Source organism: Abramis brama, assembly GCF_963993115.1.
Source record: "Abramis brama genome assembly, chromosome: 6".
Lineage (NCBI taxonomy): Eukaryota > Metazoa > Chordata > Actinopteri > Cypriniformes > Leuciscidae > Abramis > Abramis brama.
This window is the reverse complement of record NC_139968.1, coordinates 31,946,329-31,966,050: the sequence shown is the minus strand read 5'-3', so window position 1 is coordinate 31,966,050 and position 19,722 is coordinate 31,946,329. Positions and strand designations below refer to the sequence as shown.

Sequence of the window (19,722 nt, the reverse complement as noted above, 5' to 3'; positions counted from 1 at the left end):
TAGTTGAATGACATCACAATTTTTGAATTCAAAAGGTCTTTAGGGTACCAAAAGACAAAGCTCCTTATAAATCATCAGATTTCGTATATTGCATCACCTCAGGAAAAAGATTGAGAGTGCAGCGAATTACACTTGACACTGATGTGAGCATCAATACAAGATAATCTTTATTATAACACATATGGCTAATAGAGAAATACAACATTTGGTCCATTAAAGAAAATAACGAAAAACAAGATTGTAAAGATATAAAATCAAAGCAAATGCATGACTTTAGGAAAAACAACAAAATATAGTTAAAACTTAAACTACAAAAAATGTTAAAGTCTTTAGCACTTGACTTCTAAACGCTTTGAATTACTTGAGTGGAAGAACCCATGGCCTATTTGCAGCGCATCTATGAAATATTAAAACACTTGACAGTTTTCCCAGACATGTTATGTGGGTTGCCATGGCCAGTTAGTACTTGCATTGGCAGGTTTTTCATGTTCTTTCAGACTGACAAGTCGACTATAGTGATACAAATTAATCAAAATCAACCATTAAATCATAAAGGCAATTCTCCAAATATATTAATACATATCACAGAGAGGTTGGAGTGGAAGTACTTTACAGTTCAGGACGAAGCTTGTGACCGAAAGATCTATAATCATACAGGTCAATCAGCAGTACATCTATTCTTGTGAATCTAAAACGACTATTAAACAGATGAGTTCTGAAAAAGTCTTATTTACTGAGCATTGCAGAAAACGTTAATCAGTGAGCCTTCAACGCCAACGGACATGTTCAAGGAACTTCCTCCGAATAATTCACAAAGCTGAGGTACTAAACTACATCATTATCCGTCATCTATGCTTAACTAGACTAGATCTTCATTAAGTTCATATCATGAGAACATTAAAATAATCAAAGACAATATCGATAAGTTTGAAAATAACAAACAATGACCCCTCCAAAAAGTAACTGTTGTTGATTTGCTAATAAGGACAGCGGAAAATGGGCTCAAACATTAGCATGTCTAAGAGCATCCACATGACTTCTGTTTGGAACTTAGTTATGTTATTAATAAAAAATATCCAACAAAGTCTGTCAGTTTGGTCAGAAAACTACATTTTCCAAAATGACAGCATTTCAAATCAGGTAAAAGCAAGGGTGACAGCACAATTTCAAGGGGTGTTAGTTCAGAGTCACAACAAAAATAAGGTCATTTCTGTATGAGGGGTCATTCCTGGGCAGCTACAGCAGGACAGCACAAGATAAACTGTAATATAACTGTAGTGATCAGCATCTGCAGTACAGAGCAGCAGGAAATTCACTACCCAGAAACCCCTCCGGTCCTGTGTCGTAGCAGCCGGAAGCTTGCTTATGTGTTTCGAATGCCAAGAGCCTGTTCCAGCTCCTGTCTCCTTTGCTGAACCTGAGAGAATGAGAATATGTGAGAAATGTTAATAAAAGGAGAGTGATGTTTCATGTAACCTTTGAGATATCAAACAATATTTCACAGTGACTAAATAAGAAAACTGCATTGTAAAGCGTCACCTTTGAATAGAAATAGCGGCACACGGCCTCCTGAGCCCAAGGCTGGAAGTAGAACTCGGCTCTCCTCTCCTCCTCCGGGTTTCCTACCACATCCGTCATCGTCTGCAAGGACACAGGATTCAGACATCAGCAGAATGAGATGCAGCGGTTACTGATTAATGACTTTTGTCTGGAGTAACCGACTTTCAGAAACTTGTCGCAATATTCAATCCCAAGGAAATACATGCAACTGCTTTCCAACAGATGGTGCATTTTTAGACTGATAAATTGCGCTTGAGCAAATGGATCCAAGCTTTATTTTCCCTAGCCTTTTAGAAATTCAGCATCCCATACAATTGCCACTGAAACACCTTCCCAACCCCCAAAGTCATTACAAGTCCAGTCAGTCCACTAACCAACACTGAGCTGAGCAAACATACAGATGGAGAAAGACCACAGTTTAGGGCGAAGGTTAAACAACCTCTTCCGACTAGCAAATTTAGCATTTATGAACCCTGCAGGATGTATGAAATAAACTGGAACTTCCAACTTCACATGTCCACAAAAGCATGGTATATGAAGTGCACAGTATTTGTTCTCACCTTCAAGTCTCTGCACTGCGACTGGAGCCAGTCATTGATGAAGCCCTGCGGGTCTCGTGCGAAGCTCAACATGAACTCCCTTTGAGTCTTCAGCTGGTTAATGGTTTCGATGGTCTCATGGATCTGAGGGAACAAGCAAACATGTGTGAGGGATCATATTTAACATTTTAATTAAACAACAGTTCTGCTTCACTACTTTGGATGTGTAGTCTAATGTAAACTTTGTTACTGAATGGCAGTATAAGAGCAATCACACTCAATCTTGCCTAACATCAAGGTTTTATTGTAGTCTGATCTTTCATCAACATAAAATGTCACAGAACACAAAGTTCAACCACTGACTGTGAAGGACAGAGATTTAGACTGTTGCAAACTGACTGGTGAGCAAACTGGGCCAAAGGGGAACAACAAAAAAATTGGCAAATGTATGTGCGAAAGTTCACAGCACAATTTAGTCAAATCCGATAAGAAATCAAAGCTTATAGACACTAGTGGTTGCCAATATGGGTTTTCCCAATGCCTGATACCTGTATTTATAGAGCAGGGTGACCAATATCATTCCAATATATAACGCAAATTCTTGATAGCATAATTGGCAAAATATATATTTTTTTTAAACGAATCAAAATGTATTAGAATATTTGAAATCAGAAAATCAACATTAAAACTCTTTACATGAATGTTGGGCTGTATAAACTTTCAAAGAGGAAATTAAAGGAAGTGAACTTTCACTCACAGCTAATTTATCTTACTGACTGAACCAATTCGCAATCGCTCAAGCTGAAAACCATGATTATGTCAAGCATGGAGTAACCGTGGCAACATTGTAACCACGGTGAGTCCGGTTGCTGTCCCTGAAGTGGTTACTAGACTACTAAAGACTCGGCAAACAGAGAGGGATATTAAAATTAAACATGACAGAGCTGATGGAAACCAGGACCTTTTTCCTGGACCACTCCCTGTCTTTTATCCGCAACATAACCGCTAGAAAACATTCAGACCTGCGTGTTGCCAAGAGTCACTTTGATATGCAGAGGACAAGCACAGGATGTGCCACAAAGCAACAGCGCTGATCTTTAGAGTGAACGAGAACAGAAGCGGTCTCCCCTGTGGTGATGTGCCGAACACTTTGAGGACTGTTTATCCAACCAGAACAAAGACCTAACTTTGGAGGCTTTCGGCCACATGCGAAACTTTCGTACCTTGTTGTCGAGGCCTGCGATCTCCTGCTGACTGGCAGTGGACAGCAGGAAAGAATTCATCTGGGTCTTCAGGGTGTCGTCCACCTCCACGTCTATATCGTAGCACGCCGTCTTCTTCTGGTCGTTGGGATCCACGCTGAGACACAAACGGATGTTCAGATGTTGCATCACAGATGAGGAAGCAGCAATGATTTTGAGTAACATAACATTGCCGGCTGTTACCTTATGACGTGGTTGATGATGATTGGCTCGGGGGGCATCAGTAGTGCATGCAGCCGCTGAGGGATCTCAGAGAACTTCATCCTCTGGGTTTCAAAGATCTGAAAATGAGGAGAACCAGCAATTATTGGGTTTCAAAGATCTAGAACGAGGAGAAATTACAACTATTGGGTTTCAAAGATGTAGAACAAAAACAACCAGCAATAAATGGGTTTAAAATATCTAGAACGAGGAGAACCAACAATTACTGGGTCTCAAAGATCTAGGAGGAGGAGAACCAACTATTAAAACTATTTCAATAACTATTCTAAAGATCTAGACCGAGAAAAACCATCAACTATCTAGGAGGAGAACCACCAATTACCGGGTTCAAAGATCTAGAATGAGAAGAACTGACAGTTATTCTTTAGAAACTGTTCGAAAGCCATCCGGATCAGAAATTCATCTTTCTTTCGAAAAGATATTTTATATCTGACAAATGTGACAATAAAAGGTCATCTTCTGTGTTTAGAAGAACTAGAAGAACCAACCATTATTTCTTAAAATAGATTTTAAGCATCAGTATTGCAGATACTATCCTGGTTAGAGCATTTATACTAGCATTAACTTGATCCAATCAAACAGAAATAAGTTCCACTGCAAACGACTAGCTTTTGTACAACTTCCTGAAGTCATACAAAATTGACATGCCGCTTCAACTAACTATTTGGAGCTTTCCATTGGCTCAGATGGTCAATTTTCCTAAGTGGGCATTTCCAGTATAAGACTACATTCAGCAACTCACATGATGTTACTGTCATCAAACGGCCTATGATTACATTGTTAAAAGCATCAAAAGACAAACTCCACAGCCTTTATTACCTGCTGGAGGTATTTGTCACAGTTGATGAACTCTCGTTCATGAGGGTCCTGGAGTTTGTGGGTCTTCACGTACTGCCACAGAGCCTGAATGATCACGGGTCGGGTCTGAGTGTGGATCCCCAGCAACCGGGCCAGCCTGGGGTCCAACTTAAACTGAGGGGGCTTGAAAGAGATCGATTTGTCCCATTAGTCACATTCACTCAAAATACTACTGAATGAAAAGGAAATCTAAAGAAAATATCATCCTGTAGAGACATTTATCAATGTGAAGTGGCACCACCTGCTGGTGGTTTCTCAGGATCAACAAGGGTGTGTTTGGAATAGCATACTTAGTACACAGTACGTGTTTGTCATCACCTGGTAGTCCAGCATGAGCAGTACAGTACAGCGGACCCCAACATCTCCGGGCCTCTTCACCTGAAATCCGTCGGTCTCCTGAGTCGTGGCTGTTCGGTGCCACTGAAATACAGACAAAGACACTTCAATAACTGACAATTGGCACAAAAGTGGCAACAAATAGGATCTAGTGGTAAGTACTACAGTTGAGAAATGCACTATTCTTCCTCTCACCTCCACCAAATGATTGTCAGGTCCATACAAGTCTTTATCCAACTCGATCACTAAAGACTTGAAAAAAGAAGAAAACTTCCTCTTCTGCTTGGTGGCTTCATACTTGGACACAGCAGTCTGAGGAGGAGAAATAAACATTAAGAGTAGGGATGGGGCCGATCCGATCCAGTATCGGTATCGGGACCGATACCATCGTAATTCACGTATCGGATTTTCCCGATCCAACCTGCGGAGATATCCGATATCCATGAGTCATGTCTGTCTGCGCTTTAACATTGTCTGCTGAAATGACTCCAAAAGTGATTCCCGCCGGCGAGTCTGTTAGCTGGCTGCAAACAGCGGAATGGATTTCCTGAACAGAGGTGCGGCTCAATGAGACACAGAGTTATGATGAGACGCCCCCGCTCAGGAAATCCATTCCGCAGTTTGCAGCTAGCCAGCATGTCCGCTTTGTGTAAATAATACTTCACACAGGAAACACCGCAGTCAGAGCAAGACAGCAAAATGCAATGTTTGAAAAGCCGTAATTCAGAGCTCTTTAAGCTCCCTCACATCGTACAATACAACGAACACAATCAAACATTTAAAAAAGCACCACGTGCGGGGCAAATTCGCGTCTACCGCGTCTAGTTGGACGCTTGAATATTTTGAATCCATTCACGCGTCCAGTGCGAAATTGACGCGCGTCTGAGGTGAAATCCGCTTGTCTGTTTGCAAGCTGCTGATGTTGATCGAGCATTAATCAAGAGAGTTACCGCATCGGAACGAAGATTACCCTTCAGAAAGTGTGTGTAAGATGTTTACACTTGCACTTTTCTTATATTCAAGACTCAAGTATTTGACATTTTGGGAATGTAATACATATTGAAATGACAATCAATTTGAAACCCTTACAGTTGCATATTTGTTTCCAGAATGGGATTTTTCCTGTTATTTCCTGTTTTTCTGACTGACTTTTCTGACCTTATACTATTGCCTCAAGTTGCCTTTTGGGACAAAAGCAATGCATAACACGTAGCAGCTATCATACTTGCCTGTTTAGAGAAGTTTATTTCAGCATCATATAAAATAAACAATAATGATAACAACAATATTAAAGCAAACACAGCTCTGGTATCGGAATAGTATCGGTATCGGCCGATATCAAAAATCAGGTATCGGGATCAGATCGGAAGTGAAAAAATGTGGATCGGTGCATCCCTAATTAAGAGTTTGCAGAAATAACCTTGTACTTCTACAATGTCAATAAAGAGCCTCGCTTACGTCTTCAAGAAGTCGTCCCTCCACACGCAGCTCCCAAGATGCAACGGTCCCCTCGCCGTCCTCTGCATCCGGTTTGGCAGGATTGAAGGTGTTGGAGATAAATATCCGTAGTTTTCTTTTTTGCTGCACAGAACAAACAGAAGTTGAGTGACACCTTTCAATCAAATGTAGTTCAAGCACATAAATGATGGAAGCACAGACGCATTTTTTGTTCTTCTAAAGGAGTCAAATGACCTAAATATATCCAGAACAACGGTGGTAAATAATCTGCATGTACCTTGATGGGTCTCTTGAGAGCTTCTTGAATATCGAGTCGTTTGCGCATGATGGTCTGGTCGAGCTTCCTCTCAAACGCCAGCAGGTCCATGTACGCCTGAGACTCAGGAACAAGTTCTCTGATCTAAAAATCAAGCCAAAGAGAAAATCAACATGATCTAAAACAGCTTTTTAAACCACATTGAGCTGTTTTTATCACAATCAGCCACATCTTTAGTTATTTTTAGCTCATTTCTTATTGAGGCAAAGGTTTTTTCTTATTTGCATTGGAAGAAAAAGTATACAGAAAAAAAAAAGCAAGCCAAATGAGTTTTGCAAACAACCTGGTGTTTATCAAGCACTTGAACTGCACAAATCATGCCACTAGTTTTACATCTTGAATGGTTTAAGACCATTCAGACTTATTAGAGGAGTTCAAAATATCAGATTTCATGGCTACTTACTCTTTGAGGTAGGATTTTATCTGCCATTTTCTTCTTCTTGGCACTAGAATGAAAAACAGCACCATTAGGAAGAGCAATGTGTCCAATTAAGCACTTCAAGTGATTTCAGTTACTTAACTGAAGTTAACTAAATCATTAGGTTTAATTAATTAATTGAGGTGTTAACTGGACTTACTGCTGGTTGCGATTCTGTTGCTGGACCTGCTGGATCTGATTTGGCGCCGGTCGCTTGCGGGACGGGTCCATGACTGGCATGCCGGGGCGGGACACAGGACTGGCCCCGTAACCTGGAGGCCCCATGGAGGGTCCCTGAGGGGTCATACGGCTGGCTGGAGGCATTCCTGGTCTCTGCAAATGTAGGAATGAAGGACAGTTATCCAAATGGGCGAAGACCATGAAATGCTATTTCAATGTAATTTCACTTGAATGTTAAACGAGTGGATTTTGTATTGGGGTAACAATGGGAAACCCCTATGTGAAAATGCAGCATTTCTCATTTGTTCTCTCAGACGGTTCACCTCTTGTTGTAAATGTCAAGAGCAGAACGCTGGAGTCTATTTATGCTGGAAAAGGGCACTTAAAAGTGCACAAGCTGTCGAGTCCATTTTATCAAGTGCAGATTAAAATGCTCAAATCATTCCTCTGCAGTGTGTTTATTCTTTTAACCCTTTATGGCACTGCTTTGTCGTATGGCAACAATTAATTTATACTAATTTCCTTGTTATTCAGAAAAACAAACAACATATTGCACCATGGGAATTAAAAGGCAGGCCTTAAGGTAGCCAATGATGTGCTGTTTTTAAGTCACATGACATTTGAACGTCCCTCCAAAACTCTCTTTCCCACCGTCACCCTCATCACCTGTTGAAGTGCTCCAAAAATTGCTCTGTTAACCTCATTTCTAAACATCTCTTCTCAAGGGGGATTTTTATAGCACCTTTGATAAGAAAATTGAGAAAATTTTTCCATATGCAAAGCTGTACCACAGTGGAATTGCAGTAATGGGATTTTTTATAGATTGCAGCATCAACAATATGATTGCAGTTAATTATTTCTTTGAAGTGTTTATTGTAGTAAAGTTGTATTTATATATAAATAAAAAATTGATTTCTTCTTTTCAGAAAACGAATACAGTAATATTTTACGGGAAGGGGAATGAGAAGAGTGCAGAGTGAGCTCTTCCATGTGATGAGAGTGAGGATGAGTTAGCCAAATGATTAGGAATGATAGGAATTAAATGATAGGAATCTACTTATTTTTGGTTTGCATGAGTTCCAAGTATATAAATCTATACATTTCTAATTTATTTTTATTTTTTTTAAAGAAAAACAACTTTTTTGACCATTTTCCATTGTGGAACAGCGTTGCCATTTGGCAATGTTTCCCAAGTACCCCCCCGAAAAATCTTTTTTGATTTGTATGATTGAAGCAATTTCATGTAATAGAAACTTGTTTGAAAAAAAGATTTCATGGTTAGAACATAATGCATACCATAGAGGGTTAAGTGAATCAATAAACAACCTTGAATCTCAACTCAAACATGTGGAGAATGCATATTGCAAAAAAAAAAATTAATTGTGGGAAAAATGAGAAAAATAGCCTATGTTTTTCTCCAAAGTATTCAAGGTTTTACTGAAGGACGTACACAAACAAGAAAAACAGCAAAACAAAACCTTCCATCCTTGAATGCAAGACGCAGTCAGCACAAATTCTCCACATATTTCAAACTAATTGTAAAACTGGCGATTGTTTGTAATTGACACAACACCATTTTAGTGGGCCGAAAAGTAGCTTAAGTCACAATAAAGCAAAATTAGTCAAATAAGTGTCGCTAATCAGCATACTCTTTATACAGATGGTCAGTGAAGCTTAAGATGCTCTTAGGAACACGTTAAATCATGCTGAGAACATTTCTTTTTTTCAATTAAACTATTTACTGAGTTAGGCTAGTTCACCCAAATATTTCACCCTGAAGCCATCCTAGGTGTGTATGACTTTCTTCTTTCATCCACAACAAAATCGGTGAAAAATATCCTGGCTCTTCCAAGATTTATTAAGGGAGTGAATGGTATACCTTGATTTTGAAGCCCAAAAAAGCACATCCATCCATCTTAGAAGTGAGCCTTAGGGATTTTATGGACAGATGTGTGTTTTTGGGGGGCTTCAAAAGCAAGGGTAAGTTATCATTCCCTCCCATTATAAATCTGGAATATTTTATAATATAATTCTGATTGTGTGCGACTGAAAGAATAAAGTCAAAGGCTACACATAGGATGGCTTGAGGTTAAGTAAAGTATGGGATAATTTACATTTTTAGGTGAACTATCCCTTTAAATTGTTTGCTGATAGTATATTAAAAAACAAATGTATTCAGCTGGAAAAACTCAAAACAGAAACATTTCCACGGGTCGTCTCATGCACACAGCATGCATAAATCATATATAATGTATATTAACATCAACATAAACACACTGGCCATCAATGCAGCGAAACCCATCTGGATGATGCTCTTGTAGGCCCCACCAACACACAAACCCCAGTATTTATGCGGAGACTCTCCTTCCATCATCAAAATTCAATGATGAGAGCTTTTCTTTTTGTACATTTGAAGTTAAACTTACAAAAATATTCTCATCTGGTTTATTAATCAGAAGCATATGAAGTTTGATGCTTTGCAGTGACATATCACAGCGCGCGCGCAAATCAATACAAAATAATCTGATTTGCACACTTTTAATTAATTTCAAAAGATTCAGAATGTTTGGTGCATTGAATAACCACACGAATCCGGGTTACAAACATTAAAACAAAACCCCTCCGTTTAGGTTTGGCTGCTTCTTTGTTCTCCTCGCGCCTTACCGGGTATCCGGGCATCGGGGATCGATACATATGGTTCTGCGGGCCGCCGGGTCCCATCCGTCCTGAGGGCGTTCCGGGACCCATACCGGGCCCTGCACCGGCTACTGGTGGCCCAGGTCCTAATGGGGCTCCGCCGCCTCCGGGTGTCGCAGGCTGAAAACCACTACGCGCCGCCATCTTCTCCGCGAGCCGCAAACAGACAAGAGCACCACCGGTGTGAAGTGAACGAGTATCGCGAGAGTTGAAGAGCATCAACGATGAGCATTGACGCGAGTCTCGCGAGATGTGAAGAGATCCCGCCTTCTCACTGACGACATCTGAAGAATATTATCTGATCAATATTTCTATTAAAAAATATGAACATAAAAATGCATTTTAGTTATAATATGATTATGTTTATTAATAATAAACATTTTATATTTTATGGATATAGCGGTTAACAGCGAGGAAAGGCTTTAATGTGGTTTTGTTAAATAATTAAATGGTTTAATAATAGTAAAAATGGTAGTAACCATGTTTTTTTGGCGGATTGATTATCACTTGTATAACAACAGTTTTAGTTAGTTCAGCGAAACCACGTTCATTTGTGGTTTTGTAGTAAAACCATGGTCGGTTTTCGTAAGGGAAGTAGGCTCCAAAAACAATGACTGCTGGGTTGTAAGTAATTAAAAACATATAGCCTACAAACTTTATACAACAAAAATGAATAATACAAAAGTGAGCATTTGGCCCAAATGGATGTGTATAAATTCACATTATATCCAAAAGAGGGAGACAAACACCCATAAATAAGGCTTACACGATGTTTACAACAACTCTGATATCAAAATAAAGCATGAACATTATTTTCGTATTACTTGGTGCTTCGTCACGTTGGTCAACCTCATGCATTTTGGTTGTTATAAATAAAAACACAACATAAAAACAAAACAGATATAGAGAATTACGAGAAAGGGTCAAAGGTCGCCATCTATGTGGTGACATGAATGAAACATCACTCTGAATAGTTCAAATGGCTTCTGTCCACTTTAGTGGGCATCAGAATAAGATTAGATCCAGGTAAAAGTCGAGCATCTCTCTCTTTAAGTCCTTCATTTTGACATTTTGGGCTTTCATCCTAATGCACAGATTTATACACACACAAAGTGGTTCATAAGCACTCACTGAGGTTGATTAAAAGGGCCGAGCAGCTTCCTGTAAGTCACACATCATTGATCACACACACACTCTGATGATATCATTAAACTCTTTCCCATTAGCGCACTCTAAAATCAATTCCTTAATTTGCTGTGCTAATATATGTGTATGAGGTGTGATGCATTACTGGTCAAATGTTTCCATGGAGACTACAGAAAATGACCTTACACATTTGTAAAATTCCCTAATATTTCTAGTTTCTGGGTATCTTTCAGATCAGTTTATCACGGATAAGCATGTTTGTCATCATTATGAACGTGAATGTTTCCTTTCGCAGCCACTTGAAAGGTTTTATTAATTGCATTGTGCTGACAGGAATAAAGTCAAGCTAATTTCGTGCAATTAGTTGCAGCACGTATATGAACCAGGAACAGAACGTCTGCTTCATCTCATTAGAAAACAAAGAGTTGGCTTTACATTTCAGTCGCCTTCAGTTTAGGTGTCAAAAGGTCTTCATTAGGCTTATTCTCCCTTCTATTATGAAGAAGATGTTTTATTGTTAATGAGCCTTCATATTCGGAGAGAACAAGATATTAGAAAGCATTAGCAGGTTTTCTTTAAATGCTGAGAGGGTTTGTACTATAACATGTGGACTGCTTGCCACCCACCCTTATGATCAACAAACACGAATATGAACGTCAAATATACCTTCATATGGCTGTTTAACAGACCATTTATTATCAAGATTCACCAAAATCAAAGTAAATATTTTCGGTTAAAGCTCTCACTTGGTTTCGAAGTCAAAGCTATCTACATTTCAGTCAAAAAATGAAGCCGCTCTACTGGCAACAGGCCAGGAGATTTCTCATAAGATATGCAAAATTTTCAATGATTGACAAAAGGTTGCTAACAGTGTTAAAGTGAATGAAAGTCAAATATCAGTTATCTGAGACATTGTAGTTTGTTGATAGCTTATCAAACTCAATGAAAGATTTCATCATGCCATGTATATAGGCTGTTGTCACAATAACAAAATATGAGATTCCAGCTGATATAATCTAGTTATTTATTTCTGTATATTGAAAACGGCTATAAATCACATACAATAAAACTACAGTGACAGATCCACAATCCCTTTTTTCCTAGATTATTTGTTTGTGCAAATTACGAGATAAGCGCACTCACCTCTCATTTGAAAAACACATCATTCATAGATGTTATTGTGCCATCAATGTTTATCCTCAGAATAATAGCCGTTATTAATTCTGGTCATTATTGCTGGCCTGGTAATGTATTTTTTTCACTCATATCGAATAATAGAGCTATAGATTACATAAGAGATATTTTTATGTCAGGTCAGATTCAATTCACTCAACTGTGAGTAACTTATACCTGCCTTCACACCATCCCAGGGATGATGCAGGGCTACTAGTGGTAAAACATACAAACTACAAATTTTTCTGCCTGTAAACAAAGCGAAATAATTTTTAGTTTTATCATCTTGAGGCCAGTCATGAATCATGATATCGCAGCGTCCTTCTCCACAAATTGATTATTGATGAATCGGATGTGCAATCGGTGACATATGCTTCAAGATGCTGGATATATGCAAAACCGGCATGAATGCAAATGAAGGCCTCTCCAGTCGACCCGGTTAAACCGCGCGAGTCTCTGGGGTTATTATTAATCCTCTCAAAGAGCGTGATGACACGCTTATCAGCGACAAACGGCTGCAGCTTCTAATTGCGCCACGAGATCTGACAGGATAAAATGGCACAAGGGCAGAAACTCCCGACAGTTGCATTATGGGAAAATGAATAGTAACTCATTTTCGATGAGCGAGTACCAGTGTGATGAGGCTTGTAGGGTAGCCTACTTCCAATTCACAGTTTCAGATGATCTGAAAAATTAAGTGACACAGCTAATGCAATCATACTTTATAGGAACGGAGCACCAATCAGGTGACAAGGACATTAGTGTCAGTCTACTCAATTATGTAGACATTTCTATCACAAATTATAAAGCGTGTGACATTTCGCCTAGAGGAAGGCACTGTTGTTCCACATTGGAGAGAACCCCTTTTTTTACCATGATATTATTGTGTTTTTATGGACTTGGAACCATGGCTTTTTTGTACTATGGTATTCTTAGATATTAGTTGTACAAGGATACCTTTAGCATATTGTATGATGCACGAAATCTATGTGAATTTGATGCAGCCTTAAGAAGTTGGTTCTAAAGCAAACAAATTGTGCATTCACGAGAGCAGCAGCTGTAGTGAAGCAAGAATAAATGCATCTTTCAAAATGCATGTATTTGATGCGTTTGGAGGACAAGGAGGAACGTCTCAAAGGCACTAGTGTTCCACTACAGGATCCTCATCAGGATGCGCTGCCGGTTGTGTCGTTGGCAGTCTTCCCTGCATCTGCACTTCAGCGCGGAGACCACAGCAGGAAATGACATTCATCAATCATGTGCGATGTTCTCCACTTCCTTTAAACAAACAGAGCATGTGCTGGACCACCACGAGGACCGATCCAGTCCTTGCGGGTGACATTGGGAAAATACAGTCTGTTATTTATATTAAATCACGGCTCTGATGCCAGTGTGCTACTTTAATACACATCTTCCTGAGTAGAGTCCTCTGATGATCTTGATGGATGTCTCACGCTTGGATGTTTCTCTTATTCCTCTTGGGTTTGATCTTTCAGCTCATCCACTCGTAAACTGCATCCTGATACCGTCTGATGCCCATGAACATTACCTTCATCTTTCATCTTCCTGTTTCTACTTTCCATAATGTAGGTTCAAAATTAATTCTACCTGCTGTTTGAATTCATGAATAGTTTTGAGATAAGTGAACATTAAGGCTGGGAATTGGGAACTACTTGTAATTCAAAACCATTTTTATTAAAAAAAATTTAAAGTATCCGGCAGCTGAATAATTTCCATGATGTCCGGTTTTGCTAACAGTTCTTGAAGGTCTGCGTTCTTCTGCTTAAGTAAGCGAAAGATTGTACTAAAAAACTGTGAAAGTGCTTCTCCGCTTTTGAATCTAAAGCATCATGGCTAAAGTGAGGTTGCAGTCTAGTATAATTCACAAACATAAATGAATCCTGAAGAATTATGATTATAATCTGATGTTAAACATGAACAGTCATTTGACATCCCCCTCAAAGCTGAATGAAATAACAGTGAGACGTTAGTAAAATTATGAATGATATTTATTATTCCTTCATAGATAAATAGAACAGCCTATTATCTGCCGACTGCACTATCAGGCAATATGTATGTTTGTAGTAAAAAAAAACAAAAAACAAAGCAAAGTTTAACAGAGTAATAATGAATCTGCTGATTATCATGATAACACTGATAAGAATATTTTATCATTCTTTAGCATCACCTTTACATTTCGGTGGTCTTATTTGTGCTTTGATATGAAGTTCGCGACATTAACAAATACGTCTCGCAAGTACAGAATTCAAATAAACAATAATAATTTGTTAAATGCACAGTTCAATTTTCATTAACAATCAAAATAAAGACAGAAGAATAACAGTCTCACATGAACAAACACACATACATGCACACACACGCACACACAACTAGAATACTGGTATGTCGTACGAGTGATCGGTCTGGTCCACCTAGCAATACAAACTCTTTGGTTTGTTACATTCTTGATCCTGGGAAGGTTTTCGTCCAGAAACAGACCAGCAATATCACGCAAATGATGAAAGATTCGTCACATACATTCATGTTCAGTCACACCTTCATGCACACATAAACAATCATGTATTCATACAGTAGCCCTAAAAGTGTTTGGCCACTTGAGTCATACTTACAAATGTCTGAATATTTATTTCATTGGCCACAAAATATCAAAGCAAGTGTCAAAACATTTGATAAAAAGTAAGTTTGTTTCTTAAAGGTCCCGTTCTTCGTGATCCCATGTTTCAAACTTTAGTTAGTGTGTAATGTTGCTGTTAGAGCATAAATAATATCTGTAAAATTATAAAGCTCAAAGTTCAATGCCAAGCGAGATATTTTATTTAACAGAAGTCGCCTACAATGAACGGCTCGTTTGGACTACATCCCTCTACTTCCTGCTTTAATGATGTCACTAGAACCGTTTTTTGACTAACCTCCGCCCACAGGAATGCTCCCTCAACTCTACCGAAATTCGTTTATGTACTTGCGCACTTCTTATAACTTACTGTGTTTACTCAGCTCTTACGGTGATTTTCTGAAGTAAAACTGACGCTTCATCTTTTGTGTGATGTACAATAAACTTTATTAAACTCATCAGTATATGTTTGATCATCATTCAGACAGCAGACTTGTAGGCTATTAATAATAAATAATGGATACATACAAGCAGATGACAAATACGTTACAATAACCGTAATTAAACTACTAAACTATACCTGTTTCATCTCTATACAGCACTCTGACTCTGTAGGCATTATTGTCCGACTCGAAATGAACACCGTTACTGAGAGTTTCTGATATTATCATCATTCCGTGAGATGAAATTGTCCTGACAGACTGAGCGCGAGCTCATGAAGCTCCGCCCCCTGGGTCGTCCAGCAGCAGCTTATTTGCATTTAAAGGGCACACACTAAAACAGCGCGTTTTTCTGTGCCCCAAAAAATGACAATTTAAACATGCTGTAAAAAATGATCTGTTGGGTATTTTGAGCTGAAACTTCACATACACACTCTGGGGACATCAGAGAGTTATTTTACATCTTGTGAAAAGGGGCATAATACGGGACCTTTAAACAATAAAAGGAAAGATGGTGTTAACTCTTTCCACTCCAGTGATAGAATCTTTTTGGCTGTCCGTGTTTTCACTGTTATTCGGTAGGGGGCGCTATTACACATCTTATGAAAGATTACTGAATGTCCCGATCAAAACACATGAAAGAAAGATGCAGAAACAAGCGATATTATATGTAATCATATGCAAATGTAAAATAACGTGATCATCAACAATAAACAGCATTTAAATCAAAACTGTCTAATGTTACTGAATGAAATGTTAACTCATGACGATCTATAGGACTGTGAAGCTCTGGGGGTGGTGATGGACTCGATCTACTCCATCTGTGTTTTGATCATCACTAGTGGCGTTTCCATTACAGATTTGCGCAAAACTTTTGCGATTTTTTCTAAATGTCAACAAAAAACTATTGCGAAATGATGGCGTTTCCATTAACCGATGTTATGCGACTAAAACTTCATTTTTTCCTCTCGCGATAAGTAAAATTATTCCAAAAAACATGGCAACGGACGTTGGTAGGTTTATGTACTATATCCCAGCCACTGCACTAGCCATTATTATTAATCGAAGGAGATGTATGTGTGTTTTCAAAGCATTAATGGTAAGGAACGACCCTTATTATACTTGTGAGCGGCACATTTGAGGTGTTTCTGGGTGTTTCTCTCTCATATCTGCTTCAAGGTCTTAATTGTGGCATTTATTTGAGGTTTAGAATCCAGTATTCCTGTAATTCTTTTGTCTTTTATGAATTTAATAAAGAACTCTGTCTCGTATTCTGTCCAAATATACCGCGTCAAAAATGCTCAAAAACTGTTTCCATTGCAGTTTTGCGAAATATTTCTTTTTCGAATTGCCTGAAAAACCACCTCATACGAGCGTAAAAACTTTTTTGCGATAAATGGAAGTTTTTTGCGAAATTGACGTGTTTCCATTGGGTGTATTTTCAATTCGCAATTTCAATTTGCGCAATTTGTAGGGTAATGGAAACGCGGCTATTGATAGTCTTAGACAAAAATGCGATTTTCTCAGCTTTTTGCTCAAAATGTTGCTTTTTTATTAAACTGAATCCATGAAGCCAAAATAAAAAGTTTTGTTGTTGTTTAAAAGCAGAGGGCCTGTTCTTTTGATATATTGCATGTTCAGATATTCATACAACAAAATATTCTGGGGGCCATGAAAATTTTGTGAAAATGGCTGGCAAAACCCCCCCCAAAAAAACGCTGGTGGGGAAAGAGTTAAAAGATAGAGGAAAGAGCAAACAGTGTGAAAATGAAGAACTTCAGGAGAATCCACTAAAAAACACCTGCTGATTGAAAGACAGCAAGAAAAAAAGGAACGTGAACATGAGTAAAGAGAAAACAATCCTGCAGCATTTGAGACGTGCAATTGCTTTCTAACACAACTATTCTCACTCATTTGTAAGAGTAACTCGAGTGTTACAATCTTTTGGGGCCACTGTATCCTTTTGAGGACTTTCCATTCACATCTATTGTTTGTTTGTCAAATACTAGACTAATCCTAAACCTAAAAATAAAACTTTTTGGCATTTTTAGATATGAATTTATACATTGGTTCGTTTCTCTTTGAAACGTCGTATCCTTGTAGAGATGTTCTCACAAGGTGCTTTTGACAGCTTGCTATTCTTCTGGGGTCACGGAGAAATTTCATCCCCACAAGAACAGCAAAACCTGCACATATATACACACTTTACACCATCTTCCAACACCTGTATATAATTGAGGCAAGCTTGGCGATAGTAATAATGAAATCTAAATAAAAATAAAAACATGCACAGGACGACCAGCATGCATTTACAAGATGAGACCTGTAACACAATGTTATATGGGACCCGAACCCTCCAGCGTCCCGTATGACCCCCCCCATGACGCATGTAATGGTCACCATGTTCGGGAAGTTACATACTCGTGAGATACACTGAGGCAGAATCGATCCAGCAATGAGGCTACATACAGTGAATAAGCGCTATATTTATCTACTGATCTACATAAGCCACTGGTCTGAAGACAGTTTAGAGCCGTCACTATGTACACAAAAAGGCATCAGGGTCCAGCTGCGAGAAGCTATTCGATGTCCGATTCACATTATGTGTAATTTGGCGTGGGGAAATCGCTCCACATTTACGAGGCTTCAAGGAGTTTTGTTTTTGAGGCAGTATTTCCTTTAAATTCTTCAAAAAACATCAAAAGTTTTGCACATTTCCATGTAACGTGTTAGTGAAAATATACTTTGTTGATTGGTACCGTTCCTCCGAAGTCAGGTTGTATCTCAGGACATGGTGGTTTTCCCGTGTGTAGCAGATCCAGAAGGTTTCTCTGTAATGTCCGGTTGTGAATGGAGTCCGTACTGATGCGATCGGCTTTGGTTGTTCTCTGTCAGACAGGCTGCTCTGGCTTTAAGCTCAGCAAGTGAAATCCTCGAAGTTGCCCTGGCCAGGATGGTGAGGTAGCATGTTGGCTGGGTAGTTTGACGGGGTACGAAGGTTGTCACAGGGTGCCTGAGAGGAAAAAGATCATGAGAAACTGCACAGTATAAACTGAATACTACCTATTATTGTTTTGAAAGTAGTACATAAAGCATTACACAGTCTCAGAGCTTGACAATAACACCCGCATTTTTTACATATATACACATTTTTTAATTGAGGTCGTCTAAGGTGGTCTCTGAAATAATAAACTTGGATAAAGTGCAATGTAGTGCCAAAAATATTTTCAATAATACATTTTGATACTGAAATATCTGAAACGCTTCCAAAACTCATTTTCCACAGAATAGACAGCTGATATGGCACTGTGCTTTCTCAATTTCTCATCTCTCTAACAGTGACACACAAACCCATCTCTTCTCACTCACTCGTTCAATTTGCTCCGGATGAATATTGTTGGTGTTACAAGGCTTGAAGTTTGGTGTGGGATTGCGCATCATTTTACTCATTCCTGCAGATTTTGTTCTCATACCTAAAGTGTGTGCGCATAAAACCGCCTCTCAGCAGTAAATTTTATTTTTTTGCTGCTTATTGCAATTAAACAGTCAAATACACACAAAATAATGTCAAAATGCCGGTCATGATGAGGATTCACATAAACACAGTCAGTTATATTTTAAATGAATGTAAACAGTTGGGAGAGAAAACGCATGTGTAACAGCATAATGAATCCGTGCGTCATGTCTTAAAGTGACAGCAGCCCAAATAATGAGATACTATAAAAAAATATCTATATGGCTGTTTTTTTCCCCTAATCAGTGTCAAAATTTTGGCCAGTGTAAATGCTGAGTGTCTAGTGACTTTGGAAAACCACTAGCCACAGTGGATGGTGAGAAGAAAAGTTAATGTCAAGCCCTGTAAAGTGTGGAGCAATAACTATTTCAAACATAACCTCATTTGTGCATATGTAAGGTGCCATCTCCGGCAATGAAAATAAATTTCAAATTCAATTTTGTATAAAAATGCCTGAACTTTTGTCAGTCCAATCAAACAATGACTCAAGATGATGCTAAAACACAGTTGATACTACTAGTTCAATCATCACACTGGCAATGGAAGGTCAAGTTGAGCGCATTGCATTGTGGGCAGCATCTGCTCTGTTGTAACTGCATTTAAAAAAAATTAAAAACTGCATATTGTGCACATACTGATATACATACTGAATATTGCATAAATGGTAGAGTAGCCCATACACAAAAGAAATATATTTGAAATATATTTTCAGAATATACAGTAAATAAATTTCCCAATAAATATATTTTAGTTAAATATATGTAAATATTTTTTTTATTTTTTTGAAAATATATTTTAGTTAAATATGTGAATATATTTATGTCAATATATTTACTAACAACATGTATGTTCATATATGTTTTAACTTTTGCAAATTGTTTCATCTGAAATATTTTTTGAAATATTGTATTGGATGTATATGTGTATATAATGTATATATTGTAAATGTATATATTTTATATAAATGTACA

The 19,722-nt window shown here is 38.3% G+C and overlaps 2 protein-coding genes across 6 annotated transcripts in view; both read right to left on the bottom strand.

Moving 5' to 3' along the window:
• Nucleotides 1-144: 144 nt before the first annotated feature.
• On the bottom strand, nucleotides 145-10,058 carry smarcd1 (SWI/SNF related BAF chromatin remodeling complex subunit D1). Its single transcript, XM_084118352.1, has 13 exons — nucleotides 9,814-10,058; nucleotides 7,130-7,302; nucleotides 6,955-6,997; nucleotides 6,513-6,635; nucleotides 6,236-6,358; nucleotides 4,973-5,089; nucleotides 4,760-4,861; nucleotides 4,403-4,564; nucleotides 3,545-3,642; nucleotides 3,323-3,458; nucleotides 2,121-2,243; nucleotides 1,540-1,641; nucleotides 145-1,417 (listed from the first exon to the last, which is right to left on the bottom strand). The coding sequence occupies exons 1-13, from the start codon at nucleotides 9,988-9,990 to the stop codon at nucleotides 1,364-1,366; spliced, it is 1,533 nt and encodes a 510-aa protein (XP_083974478.1). The 5' UTR covers nucleotides 9,991-10,058; the 3' UTR covers nucleotides 145-1,363.
• Nucleotides 10,059-14,156: 4,098 nt separating this feature from the next.
• asic1b (acid-sensing (proton-gated) ion channel 1b) overlaps nucleotides 14,157-19,722 on the bottom strand; it is a 218,333-nt gene continuing 212,767 nt past the window's right edge. For all 5 annotated transcript variants that reach the window (XM_084118348.1, XM_084118350.1, XM_084118351.1 and 2 more), the window contains one exon: nucleotides 14,157-18,250. In XM_084118348.1, coding sequence (XP_083974474.1) covers nucleotides 18,155-18,250 — 96 coding nt within the window. In that variant the 3' untranslated portion in view covers nucleotides 14,157-18,154. The remainder of the gene's footprint in view (nucleotides 18,251-19,722) is intronic.

Coding starts and splice junctions, on each gene's coding strand:
- smarcd1 (XM_084118352.1), bottom strand. CDS start 9,990: ATGGCGGCGCGTAGTGGTTTTCAGCCTGCGACACCCGGAGGCGGCGGA. Junction 5,090..6,235: donor AGGGACGACTTCTTGAAGAC/GTAAGCGAGGCT, acceptor TCTCCTCCTCAG/ACTGCTGTGTCCAAGTATGA. Junction 4,565..4,759: donor TGCTCATGCTGGACTACCAG/GTGATGACAAAC, acceptor ATCTCTTTCAAG/CCCCCTCAGTTTAAGTTGGA.